Source organism: Rhodotorula graminis (genome assembly GCF_001329695.1).
Source record: "Rhodotorula graminis WP1 unplaced genomic scaffold RHOBAscaffold_7, whole genome shotgun sequence".
NCBI classification, from domain to species: Eukaryota; Fungi; Basidiomycota; class Microbotryomycetes; order Sporidiobolales; family Sporidiobolaceae; genus Rhodotorula; species Rhodotorula graminis.
This window is the reverse complement of record NW_017264934.1, coordinates 1,018,993-1,044,602: the sequence shown is the minus strand read 5'-3', so window position 1 is coordinate 1,044,602 and position 25,610 is coordinate 1,018,993. Positions and strand designations below refer to the sequence as shown.

General features: G+C 67.8%; 13 protein-coding genes across 13 annotated transcripts; 3 read left to right on the top strand and 10 right to left on the bottom strand.

Moving 5' to 3' along the window:
* Positions 1–359: 359 nt before the first annotated feature.
* On the bottom strand, positions 360–2,677 carry RHOBADRAFT_48544 (uncharacterized protein; the record flags this gene model as incomplete). The annotated part of the gene is made up of 10 exons (XM_018415152.1): positions 360–553; positions 678–890; positions 982–1,172; positions 1,237–1,358; positions 1,425–1,490; positions 1,565–1,798; positions 1,871–1,916; positions 1,979–2,117; positions 2,192–2,251; positions 2,350–2,677. The coding sequence occupies 10 exons, from the start codon at positions 2,675–2,677 to the stop codon at positions 360–362; spliced, it is 1,593 nt and encodes a 530-aa protein (XP_018271019.1).
* A 297-nt stretch (positions 2,678–2,974) lies between these two features.
* On the bottom strand, positions 2,975–3,646 carry RHOBADRAFT_65119 (small nuclear ribo protein F). The gene is made up of 4 exons (XM_018418649.1): positions 3,623–3,646; positions 3,351–3,470; positions 3,198–3,280; positions 2,975–3,133 (listed from the first exon to the last, which is right to left on the bottom strand). Exons 1-4 carry the CDS (start codon positions 3,632–3,634, stop codon positions 3,112–3,114), a joined length of 237 nt encoding a protein of 78 aa, XP_018271018.1. The 5' UTR covers positions 3,635–3,646; the 3' UTR covers positions 2,975–3,111.
* Positions 3,647–3,749: 103 nt separating this feature from the next.
* On the top strand, positions 3,750–4,538 carry RHOBADRAFT_14945 (uncharacterized protein; the record flags this gene model as incomplete). Its single annotated transcript, XM_018412227.1, has 5 exons — positions 3,750–3,834; positions 3,921–3,986; positions 4,071–4,165; positions 4,246–4,314; positions 4,395–4,538. The coding sequence occupies 5 exons, from the start codon at positions 3,750–3,752 to the stop codon at positions 4,536–4,538; spliced, it is 459 nt and encodes a 152-aa protein (XP_018271017.1).
* A 144-nt stretch (positions 4,539–4,682) lies between these two features.
* Positions 4,683–5,974, bottom strand: RHOBADRAFT_15315 (uncharacterized protein; the record flags this gene model as incomplete). Its single annotated transcript, XM_018412253.1, has 5 exons — positions 4,683–4,823; positions 4,913–4,984; positions 5,064–5,566; positions 5,610–5,611; positions 5,643–5,974. 5 exons carry the CDS (start codon positions 5,972–5,974, stop codon positions 4,683–4,685), a joined length of 1,050 nt encoding a protein of 349 aa, XP_018271016.1.
* A 428-nt stretch (positions 5,975–6,402) lies between these two features.
* Positions 6,403–8,610, bottom strand: RHOBADRAFT_36941 (uncharacterized protein; the record flags this gene model as incomplete). Its single annotated transcript, XM_018413399.1, has 11 exons — positions 6,403–6,535; positions 6,720–6,835; positions 6,912–6,985; positions 7,051–7,079; positions 7,150–7,285; positions 7,364–7,507; positions 7,575–7,653; positions 7,717–8,007; positions 8,070–8,143; positions 8,210–8,371; positions 8,446–8,610. The coding sequence occupies 11 exons, from the start codon at positions 8,608–8,610 to the stop codon at positions 6,513–6,515; spliced, it is 1,293 nt and encodes a 430-aa protein (XP_018271015.1). The 3' UTR covers positions 6,403–6,512.
* Positions 8,611–8,722: 112 nt separating this feature from the next.
* RHOBADRAFT_53882 (uncharacterized protein) lies at positions 8,723–12,926 on the bottom strand (the record flags this gene model as incomplete). Its single annotated transcript, XM_018417043.1, has 9 exons — positions 8,723–8,913; positions 8,975–9,035; positions 9,111–9,353; positions 9,415–9,622; positions 9,705–12,003; positions 12,075–12,396; positions 12,480–12,503; positions 12,576–12,675; positions 12,791–12,926. 9 exons carry the CDS (start codon positions 12,924–12,926, stop codon positions 8,863–8,865), a joined length of 3,444 nt encoding a protein of 1,147 aa, XP_018271014.1. The 3' UTR covers positions 8,723–8,862.
* A 246-nt stretch (positions 12,927–13,172) lies between these two features.
* RHOBADRAFT_65116 (uncharacterized protein) lies at positions 13,173–15,250 on the bottom strand (the record flags this gene model as incomplete). Its single annotated transcript, XM_018418648.1, has 10 exons — positions 13,173–13,365; positions 13,449–13,573; positions 13,670–13,745; positions 13,804–13,943; positions 14,076–14,532; positions 14,610–14,667; positions 14,734–14,832; positions 14,899–14,928; positions 14,996–15,082; positions 15,248–15,250. The coding sequence occupies 10 exons, from the start codon at positions 15,248–15,250 to the stop codon at positions 13,274–13,276; spliced, it is 1,167 nt and encodes a 388-aa protein (XP_018271013.1). The 3' UTR covers positions 13,173–13,273.
* Positions 15,251–15,409: 159 nt separating this feature from the next.
* Positions 15,410–17,016, bottom strand: RHOBADRAFT_53880 (uncharacterized protein). Its single transcript, XM_018417042.1, has 7 exons — positions 16,929–17,016; positions 16,528–16,811; positions 16,426–16,458; positions 16,255–16,348; positions 15,806–16,175; positions 15,610–15,693; positions 15,410–15,542 (listed from the first exon to the last, which is right to left on the bottom strand). Coding segments are annotated over exons 1-6 (816 nt in total). The 5' UTR covers positions 16,931–17,016; the 3' UTR covers positions 15,410–15,542; positions 15,610–15,660.
* A 242-nt stretch (positions 17,017–17,258) lies between these two features.
* Positions 17,259–18,914, top strand: RHOBADRAFT_53879 (uncharacterized protein; the record flags this gene model as incomplete). Its single annotated transcript, XM_018417041.1, has 8 exons — positions 17,259–17,327; positions 17,399–17,473; positions 17,544–17,609; positions 17,694–17,842; positions 17,910–18,004; positions 18,079–18,256; positions 18,343–18,410; positions 18,483–18,914. 8 exons carry the CDS (start codon positions 17,259–17,261, stop codon positions 18,848–18,850), a joined length of 1,068 nt encoding a protein of 355 aa, XP_018271011.1. The 3' UTR covers positions 18,851–18,914.
* A 32-nt stretch (positions 18,915–18,946) lies between these two features.
* Positions 18,947–20,397, bottom strand: RHOBADRAFT_44478 (uncharacterized protein; the record flags this gene model as incomplete). The annotated part of the gene is made up of 2 exons (XM_018414419.1): positions 18,947–20,220; positions 20,283–20,397. The coding sequence occupies 2 exons, from the start codon at positions 20,395–20,397 to the stop codon at positions 18,947–18,949; spliced, it is 1,389 nt and encodes a 462-aa protein (XP_018271010.1).
* Positions 20,398–20,665: 268 nt separating this feature from the next.
* On the top strand, positions 20,666–21,553 carry RHOBADRAFT_66517 (uncharacterized protein). Its single transcript, XM_018418995.1, has 5 exons — positions 20,666–20,767; positions 20,839–20,906; positions 20,978–21,015; positions 21,077–21,348; positions 21,430–21,553. Exons 1-5 carry the CDS (start codon positions 20,683–20,685, stop codon positions 21,489–21,491), a joined length of 525 nt encoding a protein of 174 aa, XP_018271009.1. The 5' UTR covers positions 20,666–20,682; the 3' UTR covers positions 21,492–21,553.
* Positions 21,554–22,000: 447 nt separating this feature from the next.
* RHOBADRAFT_44476 (uncharacterized protein) lies at positions 22,001–23,753 on the bottom strand (the record flags this gene model as incomplete). The annotated part of the gene is made up of 2 exons (XM_018414418.1): positions 22,001–23,244; positions 23,312–23,753. 2 exons carry the CDS (start codon positions 23,751–23,753, stop codon positions 22,001–22,003), a joined length of 1,686 nt encoding a protein of 561 aa, XP_018271008.1.
* A 491-nt stretch (positions 23,754–24,244) lies between these two features.
* RHOBADRAFT_53876 (uncharacterized protein) lies at positions 24,245–25,486 on the bottom strand (the record flags this gene model as incomplete). The annotated part of the gene is made up of 3 exons (XM_018417040.1): positions 24,245–25,013; positions 25,093–25,329; positions 25,408–25,486. The coding sequence occupies 3 exons, from the start codon at positions 25,484–25,486 to the stop codon at positions 24,331–24,333; spliced, it is 999 nt and encodes a 332-aa protein (XP_018271007.1). The 3' UTR covers positions 24,245–24,330.
* Positions 25,487–25,610: the final 124 nt, after the last annotated feature.

Sequence of the window (25,610 nt, the reverse complement as noted above, 5' to 3'; positions counted from 1 at the left end):
ATAGCGAGGACGACGGCCGGCGGTGATCTGGCAAGCGCAGGTTGGAGCGAGAGGAGCAGTCTCCTCGGGCGTGCACTGAGCGGGGCAGCCGAGCGAGTGGGAGGAGAGAACGAAGCCCTCGACGCGGACCGCGGACCGCGTCGAACCGAGGGTGGGGGCGCTTTCGACTCTGGCGCAGCAGCGATGGTGTAGCCCTATCAGGCTCGACCAGATCGTCGTACTCGTACTCACAATGCGGCCCACGAAGCCCGGAAAATCGCTCGCCCCTCGTCCTCTCGCGCCGAACTTGCGCCGACGACGCTTCGGCCGCCACGACTTTCTCGCTGCGTGTGCTTCTTCGATACAAATGACAACAGCGTCTACCTCTCCATGAGCTCTACCTTCTTGCCCTCGTCGCCCTCTATCGCTGCCGCGCCCGGCCCGTCGAGCGCCGCCGCCTCCTCCTTCTCAGCCACCTGGCGCTCGTGCACGGCCTTCCTGAGCTCCCAGCCGCCTGCCCAGCCGACCCAGCGCTTGTCGGGGAGGTGTGGGCCACGAAGGGAGAGGACGACGACTGCGGACGGGCGAGGGAAAGCCGAGTAAGCGCTGGACGAGAGAGGGCGGTTGCCGGGCGAGGATCGCGGGCTCGAGGGAGGGCGCCGCCGACGCCGCTGAGAGAGAAGAAAGTGAGGACGCACGCATGAAGCCTGCGACCGCGACGCAGAAGCCGCCGCTCGCCCTGTACCCGCCGGCGTCGAGGTAGATGCGCGTGCCGGCCGCCGTCCCGATGAGCTGGCCCGCGAAGACGCACACGAGGTAGACGGCGCTGAGGCGGGCTCGAGCCGCCGACGACAGGGCAAAGATGCGCGTCGAGTTGGACACCTGCTGCATCTGCATGGCGAGGTCGAGAACTGCGCGAGGGCGAGGTCGTCAGGTCCAGGGCCGTCGAGCGCCGGCGCCGCTGCCTCCCAGGAAGCACGAGGCGAGAGAGAGGACACGCACCAAAGATGACGACGACGACGGCGCCGATCGAGCTCGCCGCCGCGCCAGTAAAGATGCTCTGCGAGACGAGGATGCCGACGATGCCGATGAGGGTGCCGAGCCAGGGGACGAGCCCGTCGATGAGGCGCCCGAGGAACGGTGCGGCAAGGATGCCTGCGACGCCGACGAGGGCGAAAAGGCCGATCTCGAGCCTGAGTGGCGGGGCCAAGAGGCGTCAGTCGGGTCGAGAGAGGGAAAGGGAGACAGGAGACGCACGAGTTGTAGCCGTAGATGTCGCCCAGGAGAAAGGTGCTGCTCGTCCAGAAGCAGCTGAAGATGATGGACGCGGCACCGCTGATGAGGCAACCCTGGACGAGGACCGGCTCGGTGACGAGGTACTGCGGGTCCGTGCGAGCTCGAAGTCAGACGGGGCGTTCTTCTCGAGGCAAGAGGGCGAGACGCACCTTGGCCATGCTCCACAGGATCTCAAAGTAGCTCAGGTGTGCATTCTTTGCGGGGTAGTCGGGTACCTGCGAGTGACGGGACGAGGAGGATGAGTGGCTGTGGCGCACTCGTCGCCGAGGAACAGGGGAAGGGGACGCACCGTGGCGTACACGAGGACCCAGATGAGGGCCTGCAGCCCGAACGACATGTAGTACAAGGCGCTCACGCTCGCCTTCTCGGCGATGAGGCCCGCTAAGACCCGGGCGAGCAAGATGCCGAGGAGGAGGCCAGCGAGGACGATCGAGAGGGCCGAGGCGCGCCGTGCGGGAGGAGCGAGGTCGCCGGCGAGAGGGAGGAGGATCTGAGGCGTGACTGAAGCGGCGCCGAGGAAGAACTGTGGCCGGCAAGAGGAGGTGAGCGACGGGGTGCGCCTCGCCGACCGAGGAGGAGAGCAGAGGGGACGCACGCTGATCGCCTGGAACGACGTCACGTTGGGCACTACGGCCAAGATGCTGCCAAAGGAGAGGTCTCAGGTCGTCGTCTGAAGTCTTGGAAAGGAGGAGAGGGGACGCACAGCGAGAGAATGGCCGCGATCGCGACGACGAGGAGAAGCAGCGGCCTCCTCCTGACGAGGTCGCCCAGGGGACAGATGAAGGCGAGACCGAGCGCGTACGACGCCTGGAGGAGCGTCGGGATGTTGGTCACCTTCTGATCTGACGGTAGGGAAACGTGAGCATCGTCACGCTTGAGGAAGGGGTCGAGAGGGAGGAGGAGACGAGGGACGCACACGAGACGCCAAAGTTGTCGCTCAGGACGATGAGGATGGGCTGAGGATAGTACAGGTTGGCTGCGAGGGGGAACCGGTGGAGATAGAGAGGACAGGGGAGGGTGCAAGGCGGTCAGCTCTGCTCGAGGAGGGAGGACGAGGACGAACTGTCGACGCACCGACGCTGAACGTCGCCGCGAAGGCAAAGATGACGTTGAGGAGTAGGCCAAAGTGGAAGGGCCGGGCCGAGTCGTACTGGAGGCGGCGAGGGATTGGGAGGAAGCCAAAGTCGCGCGAGCCGCCGACCTTGCGAGGCTCTGTCGGTGTCGCGGTCGCGGTCGAGGAGGTGCGCTCGCCGGATAGAGGTGCCGACTCGAGGCCCACGACGGCCGCCTCCTCGGCCAGAGGCGGTGGCGATGCTGCGTGAGCGTCGACTGATGGCGCATCATGCGGGGGAGGACGAGCGGGTACAGCACCGGCCTCGCCTGGCGCAGCGTGGGTCGCCATGGCCGCTTGGGCGGCTGCTGGTGCTGGCGCAAGCGGGTGTACTCAGTCTGGTGGAGCTGGGAGCGAGAGGACGAGCTGCGAGCCCAAGTGCGCCTCGGCCGGGTCGCGCGCGAGCCGACGGGAACGACGGCGACTCGCTTTCCTCTGCTCGTGTAGCCGCAAATCAGCTCTCGAGTACCGCTGTACGTTGCCGGGACCGCGAGCGGGGCAGAGACGCGACCGCAGAACGCTTTCCGGTTCCTCTCGCTCTCTCTCGCGACAACGCGAGGTCGTCGCCAGCTCGTCGGCGACAGGGTGCCATGGAGATGCGGGGGAGGTATCGGTGTTGGTACAGGGGAGCGGCTCAGGTACAGCAATGGCCCCCTTTTGCGGTGCAAGGGCGGGTCGTAGGAGGCAAACAGGTTGTCGAGGCTTTGGACAGCGGGGCAGAGCCTCTAGTCCTCGGCTCCTCGGATGCTGTGGGCGGAGCGTTTGTCAATAGGTGGACAGGGAGAGGCAAAGGGAAGGGGGCAGGACGCACTGGAGGACGTTGTTGCAGCGGATGAAGACCTCGCCGAGCGAGCCGACCGACTGGCCGTCCTGGTACTCCTCGGTATTTGCGAGCTGCGGCGGGGGTGACTGGGTCAGCTGGCGGACGAGGTGGACCGGGAGTAGAGAGGAGGGCAGTGCGGACCTGGAGGTTCATGTAGTTGTCGGTCGAGACGAGGTAGCCCTTGTACTCCATTCCCCACTTGAGGCGCACGAGGACGGGCTTGCCCGTGAGGTCCGAGAGGAACGGCTTGGGGTTGACGGGCTGGCGAGCGGGACAGGGCAGGTGGGCGAGAGGGCGAGGTGTGGGTTGTGAGAGATGGTGGGAGGAGGGGGAGGAGGCGAGGGAGGGAGGGAGGAAGAGGGGACGAGTCAGGGCGGGTCGGGCAGGGGTAGAGAGGGGAGCAGAGTGCGCACCTGGACAGACATGGCTCTCTGTGGCTAGCGAAGGAGATGGAGGACGAGCAACCGGTCGTCGCTCCTCCTGCCCCGGCCCTCCTCCTCATCAGCTCGACCACGACTCCACCTCCCCACCGCACCAGCCATGAGCGACGACGAAGCTCCTCGCACAACCGGCACCGACGAGGACGTCTCGCTCCCAAAGGCCACCGTCGCAAAGCTCGTTGCAGGTCCGTCCCCCCCTCCTCCTCCACCTCCTTGCCCTCTCCAGCCTCGCCCGCACCTCGTCCTTGCTGACCTTGCCTCGGTCCACCAGAGCTCCTGCCCGAAGGCTTCACCGCGACCAAGGAGGTCAAGGACCTCATTACCGACTGCTGCAAGGGTCCGTCCTCCCCTCCCCTTTCTCCTCCTCCTCTCGCACTCAGCTGACGCGCCTGCCTTTCCCTCTTGCCCGACCGACCAACAGAGTTCGTCCTCACCGTCGCGTCCGAGGCCAACGAGATCTGCGAGAAGGACTCGAAGAAGACGATGCTCCCGGACCACGTCGTCAACGCCCTCAAGGTGCGCCTCGCTCTGTCCTCTCTCGGCCCCTCCCGCTCTGCACACACACACTGAAACACTCTCGTTGTCGACATCTGCAGGCTCTCGGGTTCGAGGAGTTCGTCGCCGGCGTCGAGGACGTCCTCAAGGACCACAAGGAGCTCGCAAAGGTGCGCCCTCGCTCCTCTCTTCTCTCGGCTCCATCCAGCCTCGTCTGACACCTCGCATGTGCTCTCACCCGCAGGGTGAGCGCGCCAAGAAGGCCAAGCGCGCGGCGGGCAACGGCATGTCGCCCGAGGAGGCCCTCGCCCTCCAGGAGCAGCTCTTCGCCGCGAGCCGCGCAAAGCTCGAGGCTGGCGCAGCGCCGGGCGAGGCGCCCGCCGAGGCTTCGTGAGCGGTCCGAGTGACGGAGCCCAAGGTGGAGCAGGTCGGGAGCGAGTGAGCGAGCGAGCGGGAGGAGAGGATGGTCGGAGCGGGTGCTTGTCCAGATCTGCGCGCGCAGAACGCTTTTCCGTGTTGTAATCTCAGTGCTCCTCATCTACAGCGACCCCTGCTGTTCCCCTTGCAGCCGCCGCATCTCGTCGAGCCGCACCGCCGGGTTGACGCCGTTCCACAGCTCGGTGCCGTCGTCGGCGAGCGAGAGCTGCGGCAGCCCGAATTGCTCGATCGTGAAAGAGGCCTGGGTGTCGGAGCCTGTCAGAGACGGACTCATGAGAGTATCGAGAGAGGAGAAAAGGCCAAAAGGAGGAGAGAGAGAGAGAGACGTACAGAGATGGATGCGCACTGAACGGCCGAGACGAGGTCGTCTGGATGCCGCACGAGACCGGCCATGAGCCCGCCCTGCGCGTCGACGAAGATATTGGGCGTGAGTACACGATAATTAAGGGTCGCCGGAGGACCGAGAGACCGAGGGACGCACCAAGAACGAGTTGCCCGCGCCCGTCACGTCGACGACCTTGCCCGTCGCCCTCCCGTCCTCGTACGAGTGGTACGCCGGGACCCACACGCCCTCGCTCTCCCTCCCTCTCCGCACCGCGTACGCGCCGAGCGGCCCGCTCCGGATCAGGACGACGTCTGCCGCCCCGAGCGCGAAGAACCTCCTCGCGACGTCCTCGATCCCGCTGCGCCCGCTCGCCGCCACCTCGCCGACGCCGATGCCGAAGAAGGCGGCGGCCTCCTCGTGGTTTGGGCTGAACACCTTGATGCGCGGGAGCACCTCGCGCAGGGCGGGCAGCTCGGCGGGCACGCAGCGGTCCGGGATGGGCTCGTACACGAGCGAGGGCGAGAAGTCGGGCGACAGCTGCGAGGCGATGACGAGGGACCGGGTCGGCGAGCACACGAAGTGCAGGTACTGGGCGGTGCGGAGCCGGGGAGGGAGGTCATCTGGCTCGAGGCGCTTGCGAGGGGTGAGGTACTGGAAATCTGCTCGAGGGAGGCGCAGGAGGAGCCCGAGTCAGTGCTGGACGGCTGAAGAAGGAAGGGGCTCGTCGAGAGTGACTCGCCTCGATGCTCGCCCGTGTACAGGTTGAGGGCGCGCGTCGTCGGCTCGTCGGGCTTGTCGCGGAACTCCCACATGTCGTCGCCGTACGCCCTCAGCTCGCGCTCGACCTTGGCCGGCCAGTCGTTGCCGCGGTCGACGACGATACCGACCCGCTGCGCCGGCAGCCACATGCGCGAGCCGAGGATCGCGTAGGTGCCGCCGCCGCCGACGATGTCGTCCTCGCGCGTGGTCGCCTCGACCGAGCCGTCGTCGCCCAGGGTACGCCACTCGAAGCGGTCAAGGATGAAGAGGCCGAGGGTGGTACAGGCGACTTGTGGTGCACTCGCCATTGTCGGGCGAGCGGTAATGGTGGAGGAGCGAGGCGGGTAGGAGAGGTGGGGAGATGAGGACGAGGTGAGGCGGAGGATCGTAGGGCGGGCTGCTGAGGCTGCGTCGGCGGTGTCTTGAGGTTCACCGTCGGAGATCCGGCAATCGAACGAGCGCTCTAGTCGGGAGGGCGCAGCTGGGAGGAGCGAGAGCTGTTGCCCGCCAACGTCGCAGCGGCCGGCCGAGTCGAGGCGGTGCACTTGCGTCGTCCGCTCGTGCACCCGCTCGCTGTGCGCTACTCATGCAAGCGCAAGAGCAAGCTGGGACTGGCAGGCGGCACCGAGGATGAGCCTTTCGTGGACGACGCTTCGACCTCTCCTCGCTCGGAGCAAGCTTCGGAAGCTCTCAACTGTCGCTCAGACTGCGCGCCGTGGTACAGGACGAGAGAGGGAACGCGTGCACAGGTGGACACTGCTTGCTATTGCGCCGCGAAAGTCGTACAGTCGACAGGTCGTGCACCAGCTTCTCCTCCTCCTCGACGCCCGCCTCGTTCTCCCCTCCTCACGCCGACGCAAAGTCGTTGTCTGTTCGGCGCGACGTGCAAGGTGTCAGTCAGGTCTATGTACGAGGTACACGAGGGATTGCGGGTTGTTGGCTGGGCCGGCGAGGCAGGACGGGTGCGCTCGCTCGAGCCCGAGAGGACGGTGCGCGAGCTCCCGACTCTTCGAGACAGAGCGACAGGGAGGGAGGGAGAGAAAGGTGACGCACTGAACTCCCTCCCAATGAGCATCCTGCGGATCTCCTGCGTCCCTGCGCCGACCTTGTACAAGAGCGCGTCGCGCAGGAACCGGTTGACCTCGTAGTCATGCGTGTAGCCGTTGCCGCTGCAAGCGATAGTCGACGTTAATCGTCGGCCCGGTGAATGGAGAGTCGTCGAGGTGAGGAACCCGTCGCACGCACCCGAGCATCTGGAGAGCCTCGAGGCAGACCTCGGTCGCGCGGTCGGACGAGTAAAGGATGGCGCCGGCGCAGTCCTGCAGCGAGTCGCGACGAGTCAGTGAATTCGGCGGACGGGCGGGAGAAGAGGACGAAGACGCACCCGCCTCGAGACGTGACCTGCGTCGCAAGCTGCAGGTGAACGCGAGTCAGTAAACGTCCTCGAGCGGACGACGACCGAGGGAGAGGCAGGTCGACGCACCTCGGGCAACGCTGTAGAGGTACGCCCTCGACGCCGAGACCTTGGTGAACATGTCGGCGATCTTGCCCTGCATGAGCTGGAAGTGCGCGACGGGCTCGCCGAACTGCTTGCGGTCGTGCACGTACGGCATGGCGTACTGCGACAGCGAGGACAAGGTTCAGGACGGCTGGCTCGCAGACAGAGGAGACGAGCATCAGAGAGAGAGGGGACGCACGTCAAAGGCTGCCTGCATCAGGCCGAGCGGGCCGCCGCTGAGGACGATGCGCTCGAGGTCGAGGCCCGACATGAGGACGGCGGCGCCGCGGTTGAGCTTGCCGAGGACCTGGCTCGACGGGATGAAGCAGTCCTCGAAGACGAGCTGCGTCGCAAAAGACGAGGCGTCAGGCAAAGGTCGAGGAGAAGCTCGTCGAGGAGAGAGGACGTACCTCGCACGTGTTGCTGCCGCGCATGCCGAGCTTGTCGAGCTTTTGAGCCGTCGAGAAGCCCTCAAAGCCCTTCTCGACACTGCAGGGCTGTCGACGTCAGTAAGGGAATGGGCGAGGAGGAGAAGGAGAGAGGTTGACGCACATGAACGTCGTGATGCCCTTCGAGCCCTCGCCCGTCTTAGCGTAGACGAGCAGCACGTCGGCGTCGGGCCCGTTCGTGATCCACATCTTCTGGCCGTTGAGGATGTAGCCCTCCTCGCCGTCGCGCGACGTCTTCTCGGCCCGCAGCCGCATCGACACGACGTCGCTGCCGGACCCAGTCTCGCTCATGGCGAGCGAGCCGACGGCGTCACCGCTCAGGAGGCCGGGCAGGTACTTCTTCTTCTGCTCGTCGGTGCCGTGGCGGTTCAGCTGGTTGACGCAGAGGTTCGAGCTGGAAGGAAGAACAGGGTCAGATGCGGCGGTCGAGGGTCGAGGAGAGAGCGGCGGACGCACTGGGCTCCATACGAGAGCGCGATCGACCCAGATGCGCGCGACAGCTCCTCCATGACGACGAGGTGGTCGAGGTACTGTTTCGGGCGCAGAGCGTCAGTACGCCGCAGAGGGAGAGGAGAGAAAGAGCTGCCGGGACGCACCCCTTTGCCGAGTCCGCCGTCCTCCTCGGCGACCGTGATGCCGAGCAGGCCCATGTCGCCGAGCTTCTTCCACAGGTCGAGCGGGAACGCGTTGTCCTTGTCGGTCTGGGCGGCGATGGGCGCGATCTCCTTCTGGGCGAACGAGGCGACCGACTCGCGGAGCTGTTGCGGGGGGGCGAGAGGGACCGGGTGAGCTCTCGCCGCGCGGAAGGACACACAAGGGCACGACGGCGCACCTCGAGCTGGTCCTCTGTCAGGCCCGTCAGGTGTGCGGCGTAGCCGGAGTAGGCGCGAGCGACGGCAACCCGCGCGGCGGCGTGTGGGGGCAGAGCGAGCGCTCGTGGGCGAGCGGCGGCGCGGGTGCAGCTGCTGACGAGGCGAGTCGGCGTGTAGAGGCTCATCTCGGGGCTGGTGTGCGTGCGAGAGAGCGAGCTGGTGGTGGACAGAGGGAGAGGAGAGGCCAAGGTCGGCGAGCCGTGCCGAGCCGAAGTGCGACGGCCAAGTGGGGAAAAACGCTCGCTCGAAAGTCTGGTTGCATATCATAGGGAATGACCATCAACAAGGGAAACTACACAAGGAAGGCGAGACGCAAGCTGGGAGGACGCGCTAACAAAAGAGAGGGGGAGAGAAAGAGGCGCGAGGACGAGGGAAAATCAAGCGAGCCCGAGGGCATCCTCAGCATGTTCGACCGACAAGAGGTAGATCTGCGCCGTGCCACGAAGTCAGTGACGGTACCGACGGGCACGAAAGAGAGAGTTCACGCACGCCGTCGAGCGCCGAGCATGTGGCCAACTCCTCGGGCGTGGCGATGACGAGCCAACGGCGACTGCAAGGTCGAGAGGTCAGTGCAGGCTCGTCAAGGCGTCCGACAGGTAGAGTCGAGGCGAAAAAGTGGACGCACACTTGCGTGTAGTCGGCCCGCCAAGCGCAGACGAACTGCTGGAGCCGGTTGAGGTCGACGAAGCACTGAGAGGGAGGGTACGTCTTGTCGAGCAGCGCCCACCTCTCGTCGTGGTAGCCCGGGCCGTCGTCGAGGTCGGGGAAGCCCATCGACTTGCGAGACCTTGTACTGCATGGCGCGACGGCGGCGACGGCGAGCTTGCCCTCGTGGGCGAGCGAGTGGAGGTCGACCGTACGGGCGGATCTGCGTGGGCGAGAGCTCATCAGGTCGGGGCTCGACAAGGGGCACGAGGAGACGGACGGACTTTTGCTGCTGCGGGACACGAGGCTCGCGACCGTCCATGTCGGCGGCGGGACCGAACGCGCCGCCGCGGAGGAAGTACTGCGACGGGATCCACGGGAACTGGGTGCGGTGGCCGAGGTTCGAGAACATCTTGGGCGCCTCGTTGATGAGCGCCGAGATGCGGGCCGGGTTGAGGTAGAACGCCGCCGACGTGAACGAGAACGCCGTCACTGGAGGAGGAAATCGAGGTCAGGAGTCTCGATCGCGGCCAAGGGGTACGACGACGGCGACGACGACGAAAAGGGGACGCACTCGGCAACCAGAAGGGGCGCATCGCCCTCTTGCGGTCCTCGCCTGCGCCGTACACGAAGAAGACGGCGTTCTCGGCCATTCGGAAGCGCTCGAGCGCGAGGAGGCCGTCCGGGAACCGGCCGACCTTGCCGAGCTGCGACGCGTGGACAAAGACGGCCGTGACCGAGTCGCGCGCCGAGTCGGCTTGTTTGACGCCCTTGATGGACGACAGGACGAGCTGGAGCGCCTCATAGTCGTACAGGTGGGCCCGAGCGCTCTTGTCGCGGCCGGCGACGTTCTCGTCGGGTGGCGCCGTGATGTAGACCTCGCGAGGCTCGCCGTCGAGGTGCATGGCGCCGTCAAAGTCGTACACGCCGAACACGGGCACGCCGGGCGTCCGGATGCCCCACAGGTGGCGGATCTTGTCGACCTCGGTGACGACGTCGGGCGGATACCGCGCGCCCGGCGCGAGTGAAGACGACAGCTTCTTGTCGCGCAAAAGGTCGGCGTTGATGATCATGTAGCCGCCCGAGCTCTTGGCGCGCTTGACGCCATGGTTGAACGGGTCGAGGACTTTGCGGGCGTGCGCGTCGCTCGAGGACGTCTCGCTCGAGATGGCCGACACGGGCTGCCCTCGGTCGCCGGCGGCCATCGCGATCGGCGAGTGAGCGGGCAGGAGGTTGGTGTCGGCGGCAGGCGAGGGCGCAGACGAGGGGGGAGGCTGAGGTGGAGGAGGTGCGGGAGGCTTTTGGCCGATGCGGGGGATCTTGAGCCGCTTGAGCTGCTGAGCACGCGAGTTGGTCGGCGGCGACATGTCGCGAGAGCCGTCGCCCGAGCTGTCGACGCCTGCAGAGCGCACGTCCTTGCTCGTGCGCGCCCTTTTCGACGGCGGGCCGCCGGTCGACGGGCGACTTGGCTGCTCGGGCGACGGCGACCGGCGCCGGCTCGCGCTAGCGCGACTGGACGAGGTCGAGTTGACGAGAAGGGGGACGTTGGTCGTCAAAGTCGAGGCGCCGTCGCCCTCGGACCGGGTTGACTCGGCCGGCTGAGCGAGCGGGATGTTGCTCGGGGCGGCGACCGGCTGCTGCTGCTGCTGCTGCTGCGGCGGCGGCGGCGAGACGGCCGGCGCTTGAAGCGGCGGCGACATGGCGGCGTCGTCGTCGTCGCTGTCCTGGGCGAACCCGCCGGACGGCTGAGCCGGCCGAGCCGCCGGCGCCGACGACGACGACGGGGGCAGAGCTGCAGGCGGCGCATGTGCATCGACGATGACGAAGTCGTCGTCGTCGTCGGAGCTGTCGCCCGCCCAAACTCGACGCGCGACGGGCCGCGACGCCGACACGTGCGGCTTCTCGTCCTCGTCCTCGGCGTCGGCGAGTGCGCTCGCGAGTGGCCGCCGGGCGGCCCGAGCGGCGACGACGTCGGCGAGCGGCTCCTCGTCGCTGCTGCCGCTGTCGGCGAACCCGCCGGCCTGCCCAAGGGCGGTCGACGCCGAGGCGGCGGGCGCGCGCTCGTGCTCGCCGTCGCGCTCGTCATCGCGCCAGGTCGCGCCGTCCTCCTGCGCCGGGCCGACCGTCGTCGCCTCCATCGGGTAGTCGGCGTCGAGACGAGGCGAGACGAGGTCGGGCTTGACGTCGTGCGACAGGCTGGCGGAGCCGGCGACACCCTGGGCCTGGGCGACGTACAGGCTCGGCTGCTGCGACGGTGACGGGACGAGCGGGACGAGGTGCGGGAAGTAAGGGCCCGCGCCGGCGTCGTCGCTCTCGTCGTCGTCGTCGTGGGCGAACCCGCCGAAGCCGGCGGTCGGGACGCTCGACGACGTGGGCCGAGCCGCGACCGCGTCGTCGCTGCCCTCGCCGTCGTCACTGCCGGCGAAGCCGCCGGCAGTCATCGTCGAGCGGCGCTGCTCGTGAGCGTCACGACCGGCGAGGAGCTGGCTGGCGGTCCCGACCGTCGCTCGAGCCGGCGCCGACGCCGCCTCGCCCATGTCGGTGTCCTCGGCGCCCGCACCGGCGATGCCGAGGCCGACCGAGCTGCTCGCCACGCGCTCGTCGACGATGTTGCCGCGCTCGCTGTCGGACGGCGGCGAGACCAGCCGGCCGTTGGCGTCGCGCTCGGGCGGCGGCGTGAACCGGAGCTTGCGCAGCGACGGGGGCGCGTTCGTCTCGAGGTACTCGTGCCACGCGTTGGGGTCGATGTCGCCGTCGACGGCCGAGCGGCGGGTACGGCGAGTTCTCGTCGGGGGCGGGCCTGCAGGCCTGCCCGCCAGGGTCGAACTCGACGCCGCCGAGTTGGCGCGCGACGTGCTCGACCTCGTGCGCTTCTGCGAACGCTCACGTACACATTAGTATGACGAAATAATGCGCAGAGGTGGAGAGTCAAGTCGGGACGCACCGGCTTGGGCCCTCCACGGTCGTCCGCCTTGCCCTCGTCCTGCTGCGCCCGGCTCTTGCCCTCGCCCTGGCCCTCGAGCTCCTCGCCCTTGTCCTTCTCCTCCTCCTTGACCTTGCGCTCCGCCGGCTTGACCTTGCGCCCGGCGCGCTCCTCGCGCTTGCGCTCCTTCTCCTGCTTGCGCCAGCGCGAGTTGAGCCGCTTGACCTCCCTCTCGAGAGCGGCGAGCTTGGGGTGCGCCGGGTCGGCGGCCTCGATGTCGGCGATGTTTTGGTCGTACGACTCGACCCAGGACTCGAACATCTCGCGCGGCTCCCACGAGTTGCTGCGGCACGGCGGGCAGGGAGGAGGATCAGCTCTGAACGGCGAAGAGGGGCCCGATGGTCGCCCAAGTCGTGGAGGACACACTCCTCTGGGCCATAGTCAATCCACCTGCTCGCCGAGCGCAAGATCGAGTCAGTACAACTCGCCGCAAGTGGGGAGGAGAGGCGCTCGAGGACGCACGAGACGAGGTAACGGATCTCCCAGCGACGCTGCGGGTCGATCCACTGGTCCTGCGGCACCTTGTCCTTGTTGTCGTGTCGGCAAAAGTCGACGATCTTGTCTGTAGAGGGGGATGTCGAGGGCGGCGCGGGGGTGGGGCGAGAGGAGGTGAGGGGGTCGAGCATGGGTCAGTTGCCTGCCGACTGGAACGCCAGAGGATCAGGGATGGGACGCACCGACGATGTAGACGCCCTCCTCCGGCGTCGCCTCTCGCGAGAGCGCGGCCGGTGCTGCACCGAGTTCATCGACGGGCGGACCGGGGTCGAGGGTGAGGAGGGACGGGTTGACGCCCAGGCTGGGCTCGGCGGCCATGCTGAGGGCTCTGCAGCAAGGTCCTCCACCTGCTGAGGGCAGCGGTGCCTCACTCAGAGCGACGAGGTGGTCGAGGGGAGAGGGAAGAGGTGCCGACTTCCCGCTCGCGCCGACGTCCGGCTCGCAGTGGCTCGCTCGGCTGTTCGAGCGCGTGATTGGCAACAGAAGCTGTCCACGAAGCAGCTGCAGCTCCTCTGGGACAATGAGCTCGCGAAAGGAGAGTCTCTCGAGCCGGCGCACGCTGCTGGATGCGAAGCAGTGGTTGCAGCTCCTTCTCTCGAGCGATGCAGCTGATCTACAGACAGGGTATGGACGGACGGAGGTGCTGTATGTCGCGAGGGAAACGTCTATGCCCACCGGCCGAGGAGCGCCATCAAGCCGGCGCCGAGGAGGAGGAAGAAGACGGCGAACGACACCTCGCCGTTGGACGCCTCGGCCACTGCGGGGAGCGAGAGCGTCAGGACGTCGCCTCGAGGAGGAGCGAGAGAAGAGAGAGAGACAGAGAGAAAGGTGAGGACGCACTTGCGGTCGAGAAGACAAAGTCGTGCGCGAGGCATTCGACCAGGCCGGCCCACAGGAGGATGCCCGCCGAGGTCGCGTCGAGCGTGCCGGCGACGATGTTCGCGACGGCTGACTCGGGGTTGTAGCTGCAGACGAGCGAGCGAGAGTCAGTCTCGTGGCTTTGACAGGGCGAGAGAGGAGACACGTGGCCTCGTCGAGGGGAAAAGGGAGAATGGGCTCACGTCGTGCGGATGCCGAGGCCGACGGCGATGCCGAGAGGCGTAGTGCAGGCGTACACGAGAGCTGCGACAATCGGGACTGCAAGAGAGTCATGGTCAGGACCTGCTCGACGGCGAAAGGGGAGAGCTGGACGCACCGTAGTTGTACTTGCGCGGCAACGGCAGGACCGACAGCCGGCTGCCGAGACCGATGCCCTCAAACGTCTGGTGGAAGGTGAGGACCGCGAGAAGCGGGCCGAGGTTGTCGCTCACAGCGAGCGTGAGGCCGATGACGAAGCTGTCGGCGAGGGCAGAAAGTCAGTTTCGGGCGCTCTGAGTACGGGCGCGAACATGATAGAGAGAGAGAGAAGGAGAGATGGAGGAAGGGGGAGGGGAGGGAAGGAAGAGAGAGCAAGAGAGGAGGACGCACGAGTGGAAGAGGACGCCCGTCTCGAGGATCGCGACGCCGATGATTTGCGCGACCGCGCTCTCCTGCAGCTCCTCGTCCTCGTCCTCGCCGTCGTGCGCGTGCCCATGCGCGTGCGGCTTGAGCTCGCCTCCCGCCTCGAGGTCGCCCTGCGGCTGCACGACCGCGTCCCGGCTCTTGACCGTCTCGATGCTCTCGCCCGCCGCGCCCGCATCCGCACCCGCACCAGCAACAGCCGGCGCCACTCCCGCGCTCGCCAGGCCCGTCGTCGTCCCGCTCGGCGGCGCGTGCGTGCCGTGGCCCGTGTGCCCGACGACCTCGTTGCCGCGCGCGCGGTGCGGGTCGTGCTCCTTGAGGCCACGCTTCTGGAGGAACGAGCGGCCCATGCGCGTCGCGATGAGCTCGAGGAGGAAGATGCCAAAGACCGAGGCCATGGCGATCGCGGGTGCCCAGTCGTACTCTGCGCGAGTGGGAAGGAGCAGGAACGGTCAGTTCTCTCCGGGTGAGGGGACGAGGCGGGAGGAACGAGAGACGCACCGGTCCATGCGCCGGTCAAGCAGTCACTGCCGAGTGCATCGAAAGCTGGCGCCAAGAGCTGCGAGGAGGAGAGGTGGGTCAGGCGCGCTCGTTTCGAGGGGCGCGCAGGGGGAGGGGGACGCACGTGGATGAAGGCGGTCGCGATGATGACGCCGCTGCCAAAGTACTTGAAGCTGTTGTACACGTACTCGCTGATGCGCAATCGCGTTCGACGGGCGAGGACCTGTGGCCGGAGCGAGGGTCAGCCTCTCTGGGCGAGGAGGGGAGGGAGAGATGGGGTCCAGCGCACCGGGAAGAGGGTGCCGCAGCCGCTCGTGACCTGCGTAGGCGAGTCAAGAGGTCGGTGTGGGTTGCACGACGGGTCGGGAGAGAGGGCGGGGACGCACGAGGATGAGGAAGATGGCGCCGACTCGCAGACCGAGGTTACCGTCGTACGGCGAGCCCGAGCCGCATGCAGGGGTAGCTTCCTCGTCCTGCACCGCCACGGCGAGTGCGCCGAGCGTGACCGTGGACGAGATGGCGACGAGGCGGGACCAGGGTCGGACGAGGCGAGAGGGAAGGACGAGTGGAGGCGAGGGGAGGAGCAAGCTGTCAGTGGACTGGACCGCGAGGCTCATCAGGGCACAGTCGGGACGCACCATGGTCCAGGTAGGCGGCGGGCGGTGCTCGACTGGAGCTGGGCCGGCGCGGAAAAGCGACGACGAGCTGACCAGGGTCGGCGTGAGGAGGACCGCACAGGTTTCCGCACGCAACCAGCCCAGTCTCATCTTTTCGCTCTCGCACGTGCGCAGCGAGACTCGAGAGAGAACGAGAGCGGTCGTCGAAATACAGCAACTCGGCAAGAGAGGGAGGGAATGCTACGGATGCGAAGAGGTGGAGGGAGAGAAGGGTCGGCAAGAGGATGCGGCGAGAGCGTGAGGTGGGTGCGAGAGGCTGCGGGATGTCGACGAGGTCAGTGGCGCTCGGCGAGACGTGAAAGAGGGGGCAAAGTGGGACGCACAGGGAACGAGGGCGCGAGCAGGACCTGCCTGACGGGCGCGTGCCACGCCGTCTAGGGCTCGAGGATGCCGAGACCGCGCCATGCCTGCGGTACGAGGAGAGAGTCAGGACCACCCACGACTACAGGCCGAGGACAGCGCGCACACCAGGAGTGCGCGCCGCCGGGCCGTGAGGAGAGAGGGAGAGTCGCGACGCACGTCCATGAGGTCGCCGATGACGAAAGGCCACCCCTCCTTCGGGGCGCGGCACTCTTTGGGCTCGAGGAGGTCGAACTCGCGGCCGAAGGTGAGGAAGTGGGCAAACAGGCTGTTGAGGTGGCCCTCCATGCTCAGGTGCACGTAGACCTCGTAGTGGGCGTGGTACAGGTGGGCAAAGATGCGCAGGAGCTGCGTGTAGATGTGGCGCGCGACCGAGGGAAAGTTGGGCGAGAACTCGCGGCCGGCCTTGGTCGGGAAGACGGCCTCGTCCTTGATCAAGCCCTCGACCCAGGTCAGGACGTAGTCGATGTACTGCGGCGCCGGGAGCTTGACCCGCTTGCGGCTCGCGTCGATCCACGTGTAGTCCATGCTGCACACGCACGCGAGGGCTAGTCAGCGGGTCGCTCTCGTGAGAGAGACCGCGGCCGACGAGGCAGAGCGAGACGCACCCCGGGCCGGCCGACATGGTCGGGTTGTTCTCGACGGTGCAGAACTCGGTGACGACGGCGTAGAACAGGTTGAGGTTGTTGAACAGGTCGACGACTGTGAGGGGCGAGCGTGTCAGCTGCCAAGGTCGCGCGCGCGAGAGAGAGAGGGCCGAGGAGGACAGGAGGGCTCACGGTTGACGGCGACCCACTCGTTGACGTCGACGTCTGCAAGGAAGCCGTCGCCGGCAGTCAGGAAGCCCGTTCCGGCACGAGAGGGAGGAAGGGGGGACGGACATTTGGGGAGGGCGACGATGGTCTTGAAGTTGCCCTTGACGAGGGCGGCCTTGACAAAGGGGTAGCACAGGTAGAGCGGGCTCGACTGCTTGTTGGCCGACTGGGCGGGACCGTTGGCGGGTTGGGCTCGAGGCAAGGGCGCGTTCGAGTAGCCCTGGCCTGGTTGCGGCTGCGAGGCTTGAGGCGGAGGCGGAGGAGGGGGGGTGGCTGCGGGGGGACGAGACGGGCTGCGGGCGCTGTTGTTGTTGCGGGCGCCGATGCCCATGGACGAGAGGAAGGCGGACCTGTGGAGTACAGCGCGGTGAGCTGCATGCCCTCCTGGGGCTGGGTGGGCGAGGGGAGCGAGGGTCGAGGGTGGAACGGTGATGAGGCGGGGGAGGAGCGAGAGAGGGGCGACGCACATGGCTGTGGTGGTCGCGGGCTCGGCCGGGTCGAGGTAGAGGCAGTAGCTGGCGGTTCGAGCAGCTAGTACACGCTCTGCGAGGTGGAGGCGACGAGGACGGGAGCGAGAGGGCCGACACCCGAGACGCGACGACTCACGCACCCTGCTCCTCGACTCGCTCCTCCTGGACCGCCTGGGAGCCTGCTACCAGCTCGACAAGCTACTCTTGCACCGGCACACTCGCGCAACCACGCCTCGGTGCCACCCTCGCTCGAGCCGTCCTCCTCGTCGTCCTCTCGCTTCTCCTCGAGCCGCGCTCGGGACCAGTGTCAAGCAGCCACGCCCCACCATGTCCCTCCTCGTCCTCTCGGCCGGCGACGTCGCTACCGTCACCGCCTCGGTCCCTGCCGACTCGTTCGTCCGTCCTCCCCCTCCCCCTCTTCCGCCCCCACTCGACCGCGCATCCTCCCTAACCGCCTCGGCTCGCAGTGCACCATGCTCGGTAAGACAATGGCCGCCATCTCCAATCCGGCCGTCGACCCGCTCGCCATCCAGAACCCTCAAGTGCGTCCTCGGACCCGCCCTCTCAGCACGTTCCCTGGACGCGACGAGCTCACCCTGCGTTGTTCCACAGCGCGTCGCGACCGAGTCTGCGCTGCACAAGACCCTGTACATGCCGTCGAGGCTTACCACGTCCGAGGTCCGTCCCCTCTCGCTCGTGTCGAGCGCTCGCGCCCATCCCTCCTTTTTTGAGACTGACGCACACCTCTCTCGACGCGCACAGGGTCCTGCAACCGCCGTCAAGGTCGTGAGCGTGCCCAAACCGACGTGTAGCATACCGGGACTGCCCGCCACCACGCTCCTGTTCGACGAGGCGAGCGGGCTCACCCGAGCCTGCGTCAACGCCGCCGATTTGACAGGCATCCGGACAGCGTGCGTCCCTCTTCTTCTCTTCATGCCGTCACCATAGTGTAACCTGACGTCACCTCATTCCCTGCAGTGCCGCCTCTGCACTCGCGACAAAGCTCCTGGCCGACCCGTCGTCCACCTCGCTCGTCGTCTTCGGCTCCGGGACTCAGGCCTACTACCACGCTCGTGCGTCTCTCCTCTCTCCCTCTCTCCTTTTCTCTCGACTCGAGACTGATACTGACCCTAATGCGGCGCCACAGGCCTCATCCTTCAGCTGTTTCCCTCGATCTCCTCGGTCACTTTCGTCGTCCGCTCGATCTCGCCTCGAGCGCAAGCGCTCCTCGACCGCATGCAAGCCGAGTTCAGCAAGATTGTCGCACACGCCGTGACGAGCGACCGGGCCGACGACGTCGTCGAGGGCGCCGACATCATCTGCACGTGCGTCGGCTCGTTCCTCTCGCGCTCAGGCCCTCTCGAGTCAATGCCGACGACGCACTCTCCCTCCCTCTCGGTGCCTCGAACAGCTGCGTCCCCTCGACCGAGCCTCTCTTCTCGCTCGAGGCGCTCAAGCCGGGCGTGCACATCAACGCGAGTGCGTCCCCCTCTCTCTCCTCGTCTCGACTCTCTCGGGCCCTCCCTGACGCGTACGCCCTCGCACTCACAGTCGGCTCCTACACGCCCTTGATGCGCGAGTTCCCTCCTTCCCTCATCGCGCCCTCGCCCGCCTCGCCGTCCGCGCCGCACATCCCGACCCTCCTCGTCGACTCGGCGCCGGCCTGCCTCGCCGAGGCGGGCGAGCTCATCGCGGCGCACGTCACGGTGGCACAGCTCGTCGAGGTCGGCGCGCTGCTCGACCCGGCGAGTGGCGGCCTGCGCGACGACGACGAGACGAGGGAGCGGGTCGAGCAGTTGAGGAGCAGCGGGAGGAGCTTGTTCAAGTGTGTCGGGGTCGGCGGGATGGACGTCGCCATCACGAGGCTCGTCGTTGACGAGGCTGAGCGGCGAGGACTCGGGACGCGGGTGCCTTTCTAGACTCGCTCTCGCTCGCACGCTCGCACTTGAGGGCACTGAAACTGAGCGTCCATGTTTCGCCGCCCGTCCTCTCTCGAGAGAGAAGCGCAAGCCCAGCTACGCCTCGCCGCCCTCGGCCCCAACCGCGAGCTCGACGGCGCCCTTCATGCTCGGCGCGACCTGCTTCCTCGTCGCGCGGTCGTTGCCCTGCTGCCAGATGCGCCACCTGTCGGCGCGCTCGCCCTCGCCCCACCCGCCCTCGGCGACGCCGTACTCGCTCGCGTCCTTCCACTCCTTGAGCTCGAGCACGTCGTCGCCCTCGAGCGTCTCGAACACGCCCTCGAGCGCCGCCGCGTTTGCCGCCCGGCCGCGCAGGACGAGGGCAAACTCGCGGCGGTGCTTGCCCTCCTTGCCGCTCTTGCGCTTGACGTGGACGTAGCTCGTCAGGACGCCGGCCATGTCGAGCTCGCGCTCGTCCATCCAGGTGCGCACGGCGGCGACGAGCTGCGTGACGCGGTCCGCGCGCGCGATCGACGGCGACGGGTCGGCCTCGAGGAGGGTCGACAGCGCGAGCGGGACCGTGCTCAGGCCGTAGCGCACGCCCGACACGAGGTACTCCTTGTAGTCGCGCCGCAGGAGGTCGCGCGCAGAGAGGTGCGCGACGTCCTCCTTGGCGCGGCCGAGGCGGTCGTTGTGCGCCTTGAGCGCGGCGAGCGCGGCCGACGAGGGCGGGTCGGTCGCCGAGGGGGACGAGGCGTTGATGCTGGACGAGGTGGTCGAGGTGGCGAAGGACGAGAGCGGGAGGAGGGCGTGCAGCGCCGAGACGTCGAGCGGGGTCGCCTTGCCGCCGTCGGCAACGAGCTTGAGGCGCGTGTCGATCATGATGGACGACAAGAGGAGGTCGGCGAGGGCTGTCGGGACGTCGAGCTCGCCGTGCACGTTGCCGTCGGCGGCCGTGCCGAGAAAGTGGTCGGCGACGAGCGACGCGCAGCTGCCCGTCACCTCGATCCGGCGCGGGCTCGCGCCGAGGTGCCGGCCCTCGTCGGCGTGGTGGTCGACGATGGACGCGACGCGCGCGTCGTCTGTCGGGTCGGACGGGTCGGACGGGTTGGAGCGAAAGGGGGCGAGGAGCGAGTTGTGGTCGACGAGGGCGAAGCTGGCGCCTGGGGCGAGGGTCGAGGGAGGGGACGAGGGTTTCGGGAGGTCGTCGATGGTGACGAGGAGGTCGCTCGTGACGCCTGCTGCCTCGAGGGCGAGGACGTTCTCTGGACGGAGGTGCAGGTCGGTGCGGGCGGTGAGGACGAGGGGGACAAAGCGGCGGGCGGACGAGGCGGGCTCGCGTTGTGCGGCAAAGTGGGCGTAGGCGAGGGCCGACGCGAGAGAGTCGAGGTCTGTGTGTGTCACAGTGAGGGTGTGCTCGAGGCTAGAGAGGGAGAAGGAGGGAGAGACGCACCTCCTGCCTCGTTGCCGACTGCGACGACCCAGTGTTGGGCGGTGCCGGTGTCGAGGGCGGCGACAAAGTCGCGCTTGTCGCGTGCGAGCTTGTCGAGGTAGGTCGGGGTGGCCATGGTCGAGGTCGCAGCGGCGGTACTGGCGAGGTGGGCGAGCGAGAGACGGAGTCGGGTCGCGGGGAGCAGCTTGTCGGCGGAGTGGTCGACGACGACGAGGGCGACGACGAGAGCGAGGGCCAAGAGAGCGGGGAGCACGAGCTTGTCCTGGACAGTCCACGCCAGGGTGACAGAGCGAGGCGGTGAGGGTGTTGCGGTCGAGGGGAAGCTCGTCTCGTCTCGTCCTCCCCTCCCTCCCCTCATCCTCCCCCTCCACCCACACGCTCAAAGCTACCCTCCCACATCATGTCTGACGCCCAGCTCGAGAACGGCAACACTGTCGCCGACGCCAACTCGGCCCTCGGCCGTGGCGAGACCAAGGCCCGCCGTGGTCCGTCTCCCTCTCTCCTCCCACCTCTCCCACCCCGCCCAACTCCCAGCTCACCTCGTTGCACCTCGCAGCCCTCTCCAAGCTCGGCCTCAAGAAGGTCGAGGGCATCAACCGTGTCGTCATCAAGAAGCCCAAGGGCGTCAGTCCTCCCACCTCTCGCTCCTCCCTCCTCCCACTCTCATCAGCTGAACCCTGTCCCCCTCGTTGCAGGCTCTCGTCGCCATCAGCTCGCCCGAGGTCTTCAAGTCGTGCGTCTCCCCCCTCACTGTGTCCCCCCTCGGACCCGCTCACCAGACCTCACTCGCGCAGGCCCATCTCGGACTGCTACATCGTCTTTGGCGAGGGCAAGCCCGAGGACCCGAGCGCCAACCCGTTCGCCCAGATCAACCAGATGGCTCAGCAGGAGCAGTTCCAGCAGCAGCAGGCCCAGCTCCAGCAGCAGCAGGCCGGCGAGGGCTCGGTCGCCGAGGGCAAGGCCCCGGCCACCGACGCCGCCGACGAGGGCGACGTCGACGAGTCGGGCCTCGAGGAGGACGACATCAACGTCGTCATGAGCCAGGCCAACTGCGACCGGGCAAAGGGTGCGTCCCCGTCTCGCCGCCTTGCCTTGTCCTCCCCTCCCTCCGTCCCTCGACTGACCCTCTTCTCTCACGCCCTCGCAGCCGTCAAGGCGCTCAAGACGGCCCAGGGCGACATCGTCCAGGCCATTCTCGAGGCCAAGTAAACCTTTCGTTACCCCCTCCTCGTAGCAGTCGGACCTCGCAAAAAGAAGCATCGCACTATCCCTCTCGCCTCGCACCGAGACCGAGAGAGCAGCGACCGATGAGCCAACTGATCGCAGTGTCTGTTTGTGTTTGAGTCGCTACAGGTTCAGAGCCGTCGCACGCCCCCTCACCGCCGCATCCTCCCGTCAATCGCCGCGCTCCCGAATTCCCACTCGTCCCTCGTCCTCCTCCTCGCGCGCCGGTCGAGCACCGCCTGCTCGCCCGTGGCGTCCGACGTCGGCGCCTTGCGCTCGATCGCCTCAGTCCTGCGGCCGCTCAAAGCGCGCACGAGCCCGCCGGCGCGACTGCCGCCTCGGCTCAAGCTGCGCACGAGCGTCCGCACGGCGCCACCCTCTCCTCCTCCGCCAGCTCCTCCCCTTCCTCCTCCTGCCACCAACGCTCTACCTTGCCCGGCATCGCGAGCCCGCGCACCTCGTCCCTCGTCGCCCCGCCGCCGCCGCGCGCCACGTCACTTGAAGCTGCTCTTCCTCCTGCGCCTCGCTCCGACGACGCGGTGCGCGAGCGCCCCAAAATTGAAGCCGTCGACGGCCGACTCGGCGTCGCACGAGGACGCGCTCGAGTCGAGGTCGAGCTCCTCGAGCTCGTCGCCGTGCTCGACAGCCTCCCAGGTCGCCCAGGGCGCCGCCGGCGCCGGGTGGATCGAGCGGTGGGCGTGCGGGTCGCGAGAGGAGGACGACATGGACGACGAGGGCGGGTGGTGCAGCTCGGGGAGGGACGACATGCCGGCGCGGTGGAGCACGAGCCCCTTCCCCGAGCCGGACCTCGCCGCCGGCGTCGACGGGCTCGCGACGAGGCGAGGCGCGCCGCGTGTCATGTCGAGCGACAGCTTGGGCCGTCGAGCGCCGTCGCCGCCGCCCGTGCCGCCGCCGCCGTAGCTCGTCGGCGCCGAGTACGCGAGCGACGACAGGCTCGAGCCGTGCGCGTGCGCGTGCGCGACGCCGACCGCCGCCGAGCGGTACCCGCCGCCGGGCCCGGTGCCGAGGCTCAAACCCGTCCCGTAGCTCGGCGCGACGAGCGCCGACGACGTCGTGCCCGCGTCGGTCAAGTCGAGCGAGTCGCGGTATCCGGCGCTCTCGGCCGCCGTCGCTCGCCCAGCGTCGCCGCTGTCGTTGCGCGCTCGGCTTGCCGTCGCGCCGTGGCGCAGGAGGGGGGCCGAGGGGTCGAACAGGCCGAGGAGCGCGGCCGCTTTCGGCGGGACGAGGCCGCAGTGCGGCGGGAGCGTGTGCGAGGGAGAGGGGGCGAGCGACGAGGGCGAGGGTGTTGAGAGGGAGGGCGATGGGCATGGATAGACGCGCAGGAGGTCGTGGAACGGGAGGGAGGACGATCGAGGAGGAGGCGAGACGTGCTCGTGCGGCGAGATGGGGGACGGCGGAGCGGTCTCGACGCGGACGAGGGAGGGGAACGGCGGCGTCGGCGGGACGGCGCTCGTCGGGAACCGGTATGCCGTCGGCGGGACGAGGTCTATCTCGTTGCGGACGATGGTGCGCGGCTGGTCGGCGGCGAGAGAGGCGTCGCGAGGAGGAGGGAAAGGAAAGCCGTTCTCGTCCCGCTCGATCTCGTCGTCGGCGTGCACGTCGGGCGGGAGCGTCATCGAGTCGCGATGTAGCGGGTCGAGGTGCTCGACGGGCGAGTCGGGCTGTAGCGGCGACGGAGGGAGCTTGAGCGACCCGACCGCGAACGAAGTTGAGAAGACTGCGGGCGAGTTTGCTCGTCAGTGTACTGCTGCTGGACGCCCTCGAGAGCGAGAGAGAGGACGTACGCGACGTCTCCAACATGCTCTGGAAGTCGCTGACGACGGCGCTCACGTCCTCGCCCTTCGACTTGGCCTCGTCCTCCTCCCAACGCACGTCGCGCGCGACCTGCGCGCGCCACCGCTCGAGCCCGCCGAGCTCGTCGTCGCGCCCGGCCTGCCACGCGACGATACGCTCGTCGCGCGGAAGCTTCTCGACCTGGAGGAGCTTCGAGGCGCGGAGGGGGAGCGTGGGCGAGGCGTTGGAGCGCGAGGCGAGGTAGGGGAGGAGCGGAGCGGGTGCGGTCCTGTCGCCGTCGGGGCGCCGACCGACCGTGTGACGAGTCGCCTTGCCGAAGAAGAAGGTCGAGATCGAGGTGCCGGTGTTGCTGCGCTCGAGGTCGGCCGGTCGCGAGGCGTCGGGCTCCGGGCCGCGGTTGAGGGTCGCCTGCGACGGATTGCGCCAGACCATGCTGAGCGATGTGGATGCACAGAAGGAAAACGTCGATGTCGGCTCTGCCAGAGAGCGAGCGCGAGAGGGGAGAGCGTGACGGTGGAAGGCAGGTCGAGGAGAGGAAAGCCAAGGACGAGGCCGGCGAACCGACGAGCTGTAGGCACCACAGGCCCTTGAGTGCAGGCACCGTCGTCCGTCCACGCCCGACGAACGCTGACCAAAGTCGGCCTCGACGGCCACGAGCGCCGTCAGCGCTCAAGCCAGGAAGCTCGACGCCGGTCGCCGACGCGGATCCTCGAGGCGGATCGACAGCGACTGCGGGCGCGAGCGCATCCAAGCTGTCGACAGCGGCGAGCACTAGCTTCGTCCGTCGATGAAGAGGCGCGAGCAAATGCGGAGGCAAGGAAGCGGACGAAGGGGTCGAGGTCGACGAGGTCGCGAAGGTCAAAGGGGCTCGAGCGCCCGACTTGCTCGCGCTCGAGGCGCTCTCCTCTCGCACCAAGAGAGGACTAAAAGGAGCAGACTCGTTACAGGCGACACTGACAACGGATCTAGGGTGCACAAAGGGTGGGAAGGCGAGGGAGAGGGAGGAGAATCACAACTCGAGCTGCGCCGCACCGCTGCACAGCCGCTCGGCGAGCGCCTGGCCAAAGGCGGCCGCGAAAGGATCGGCAGGGTCCGAGTTGGGGATGGCGATACGCTCGGGGCGTGCGGCGCGGCGAGCGAGAGGGAGGGACCTGGTCGAGGAGGGCGCAGGAGGGTTCGTTTCGGCGAGCGCAAGGCCGGGCCCTTGCGGTAGAGAAAGCTCGAGAGGAGGTGGAGGTGCGACGAAGGAGTCGAACGAGGCGGTGAATGAGGGCGAGAGAGGGGGACAGGGGCCGAGGTCGAAGTCGAGGTCGAGGTACGACGAGGGCGAGGCGACCAGGTCCGAGGCGTATTGAGGCGCCGTGCAGGCAACGCCGCCGATGGTTGGAAAGCTCGGGTCGCTGACGACTGTCGACGAGTCGAGCGCAGGCGGCCAGGTCGGGAGAGGGAGCGACAAGGCCAAGTCGAGGAGGAGCGAGTCGAGGTCCATGTCGGTCGGGTACGCCAGCGCGTCCATGCTCGACGCCTTGCCCTTGGTCGACGCATCGAGGCTCGAGGCAAACGTGCCGTCGAGAGGCGGCAACTCGGGGAGGGCGAAGGTGGAAGAAGTGATGGCGGGGAAGGACGGGATTGGGAAGGCGAGGAGCGACTCGAGGTCGAGGAGTGCAGGCGAGGGAGGGTTTGAAAACGGGTCTGCGCGGTCGAACATGCGAGTCAGTGCCTGCCATCGACGAACAAAGGATGAGGAAGAAGAGAAAGAGGGAGGACGCACGCTCGGACCGCTCCGAGGACGGTGTCGACACGCCCGACGACGACGCCGTGCTGTCGCCGCTCGCCGAGCGCAGGCAGTGCCGCAGCAGGTCGTCGTGGTGCGACTTGCTCGACTTGCGCCTCGGCGTCGCCTCGACGTAGCAGCATCCGACGGCGTCGTCGCCGCGCCAGCGGGCCGAGCGGCGACACGCCGTGCACGCCGGCTTGACGGCGTCGCAGCGGACCTTGCGCAGCTTGCCTGCGTGACGACGAGGGGAGAGAGCGTGAGCGAGGTCCCGAGGGAGTGGGGTCGGCCGAGAAAGGAGGGAGGACGCACAGGTCACGCAGGCGGCGCCCTTTGACAGGCCTTTGGGCTTGCGCATGGCGATGGAGGTGGAGCTCGAGGGATAGCTCATGGTCACTGCGAGTCTGAGGAGCGCGCAGGAAAGAAGAAGAAGCGAGCGAGAGCACGCTGCGAGCTGCGAGAGCTCTCGACGGAGGACCCGAGTTGCCCTCGCGCCGCGCGGCCGCAGCTGTCGG

What these genes read in the sequence shown, in the direction of transcription:
- RHOBADRAFT_65119 (XM_018418649.1), bottom strand. An exon ending in ACAACTACATGAACCTCCAG is followed by an intron (nt 3,281 to 3,350) that starts GTCCGCACTGCC and finishes CCCCCGCCGCAG; the next exon opens with CTCGCAAATACCGAGGAGTA. An exon ending in CGCTGCAACAACGTCCTCCA is followed by an intron (nt 3,134 to 3,197) that starts GTGCGTCCTGCC and finishes CTCCGCCCACAG; the next exon opens with CATCCGAGGAGCCGAGGACT.
- RHOBADRAFT_53880 (XM_018417042.1), bottom strand. An exon ending in CGAGTGGGTCGCCGTCAACC is followed by an intron (nt 16,349 to 16,425) that starts GTGAGCCCTCCT and finishes CGCCCCTCACAG; the next exon opens with TCGTCGACCTGTTCAACAAC. An exon ending in ACCATGTCGGCCGGCCCGGG is followed by an intron (nt 16,176 to 16,254) that starts GTGCGTCTCGCT and finishes GTGCGTGTGCAG; the next exon opens with CATGGACTACACGTGGATCG.
- RHOBADRAFT_66517 (XM_018418995.1), top strand. Translation starts at nt 20,683, where the DNA reads ATGTCTGACGCCCAGCTCGAGAACGGCAACACTGTCGCCGACGCCAAC. An exon ending in CGAGACCAAGGCCCGCCGTG is followed by an intron (nt 20,768 to 20,838) that starts GTCCGTCTCCCT and finishes TGCACCTCGCAG; the next exon opens with CCCTCTCCAAGCTCGGCCTC. An exon ending in TCGCCCGAGGTCTTCAAGTC is followed by an intron (nt 21,016 to 21,076) that starts GTGCGTCTCCCC and finishes TCACTCGCGCAG; the next exon opens with GCCCATCTCGGACTGCTACA.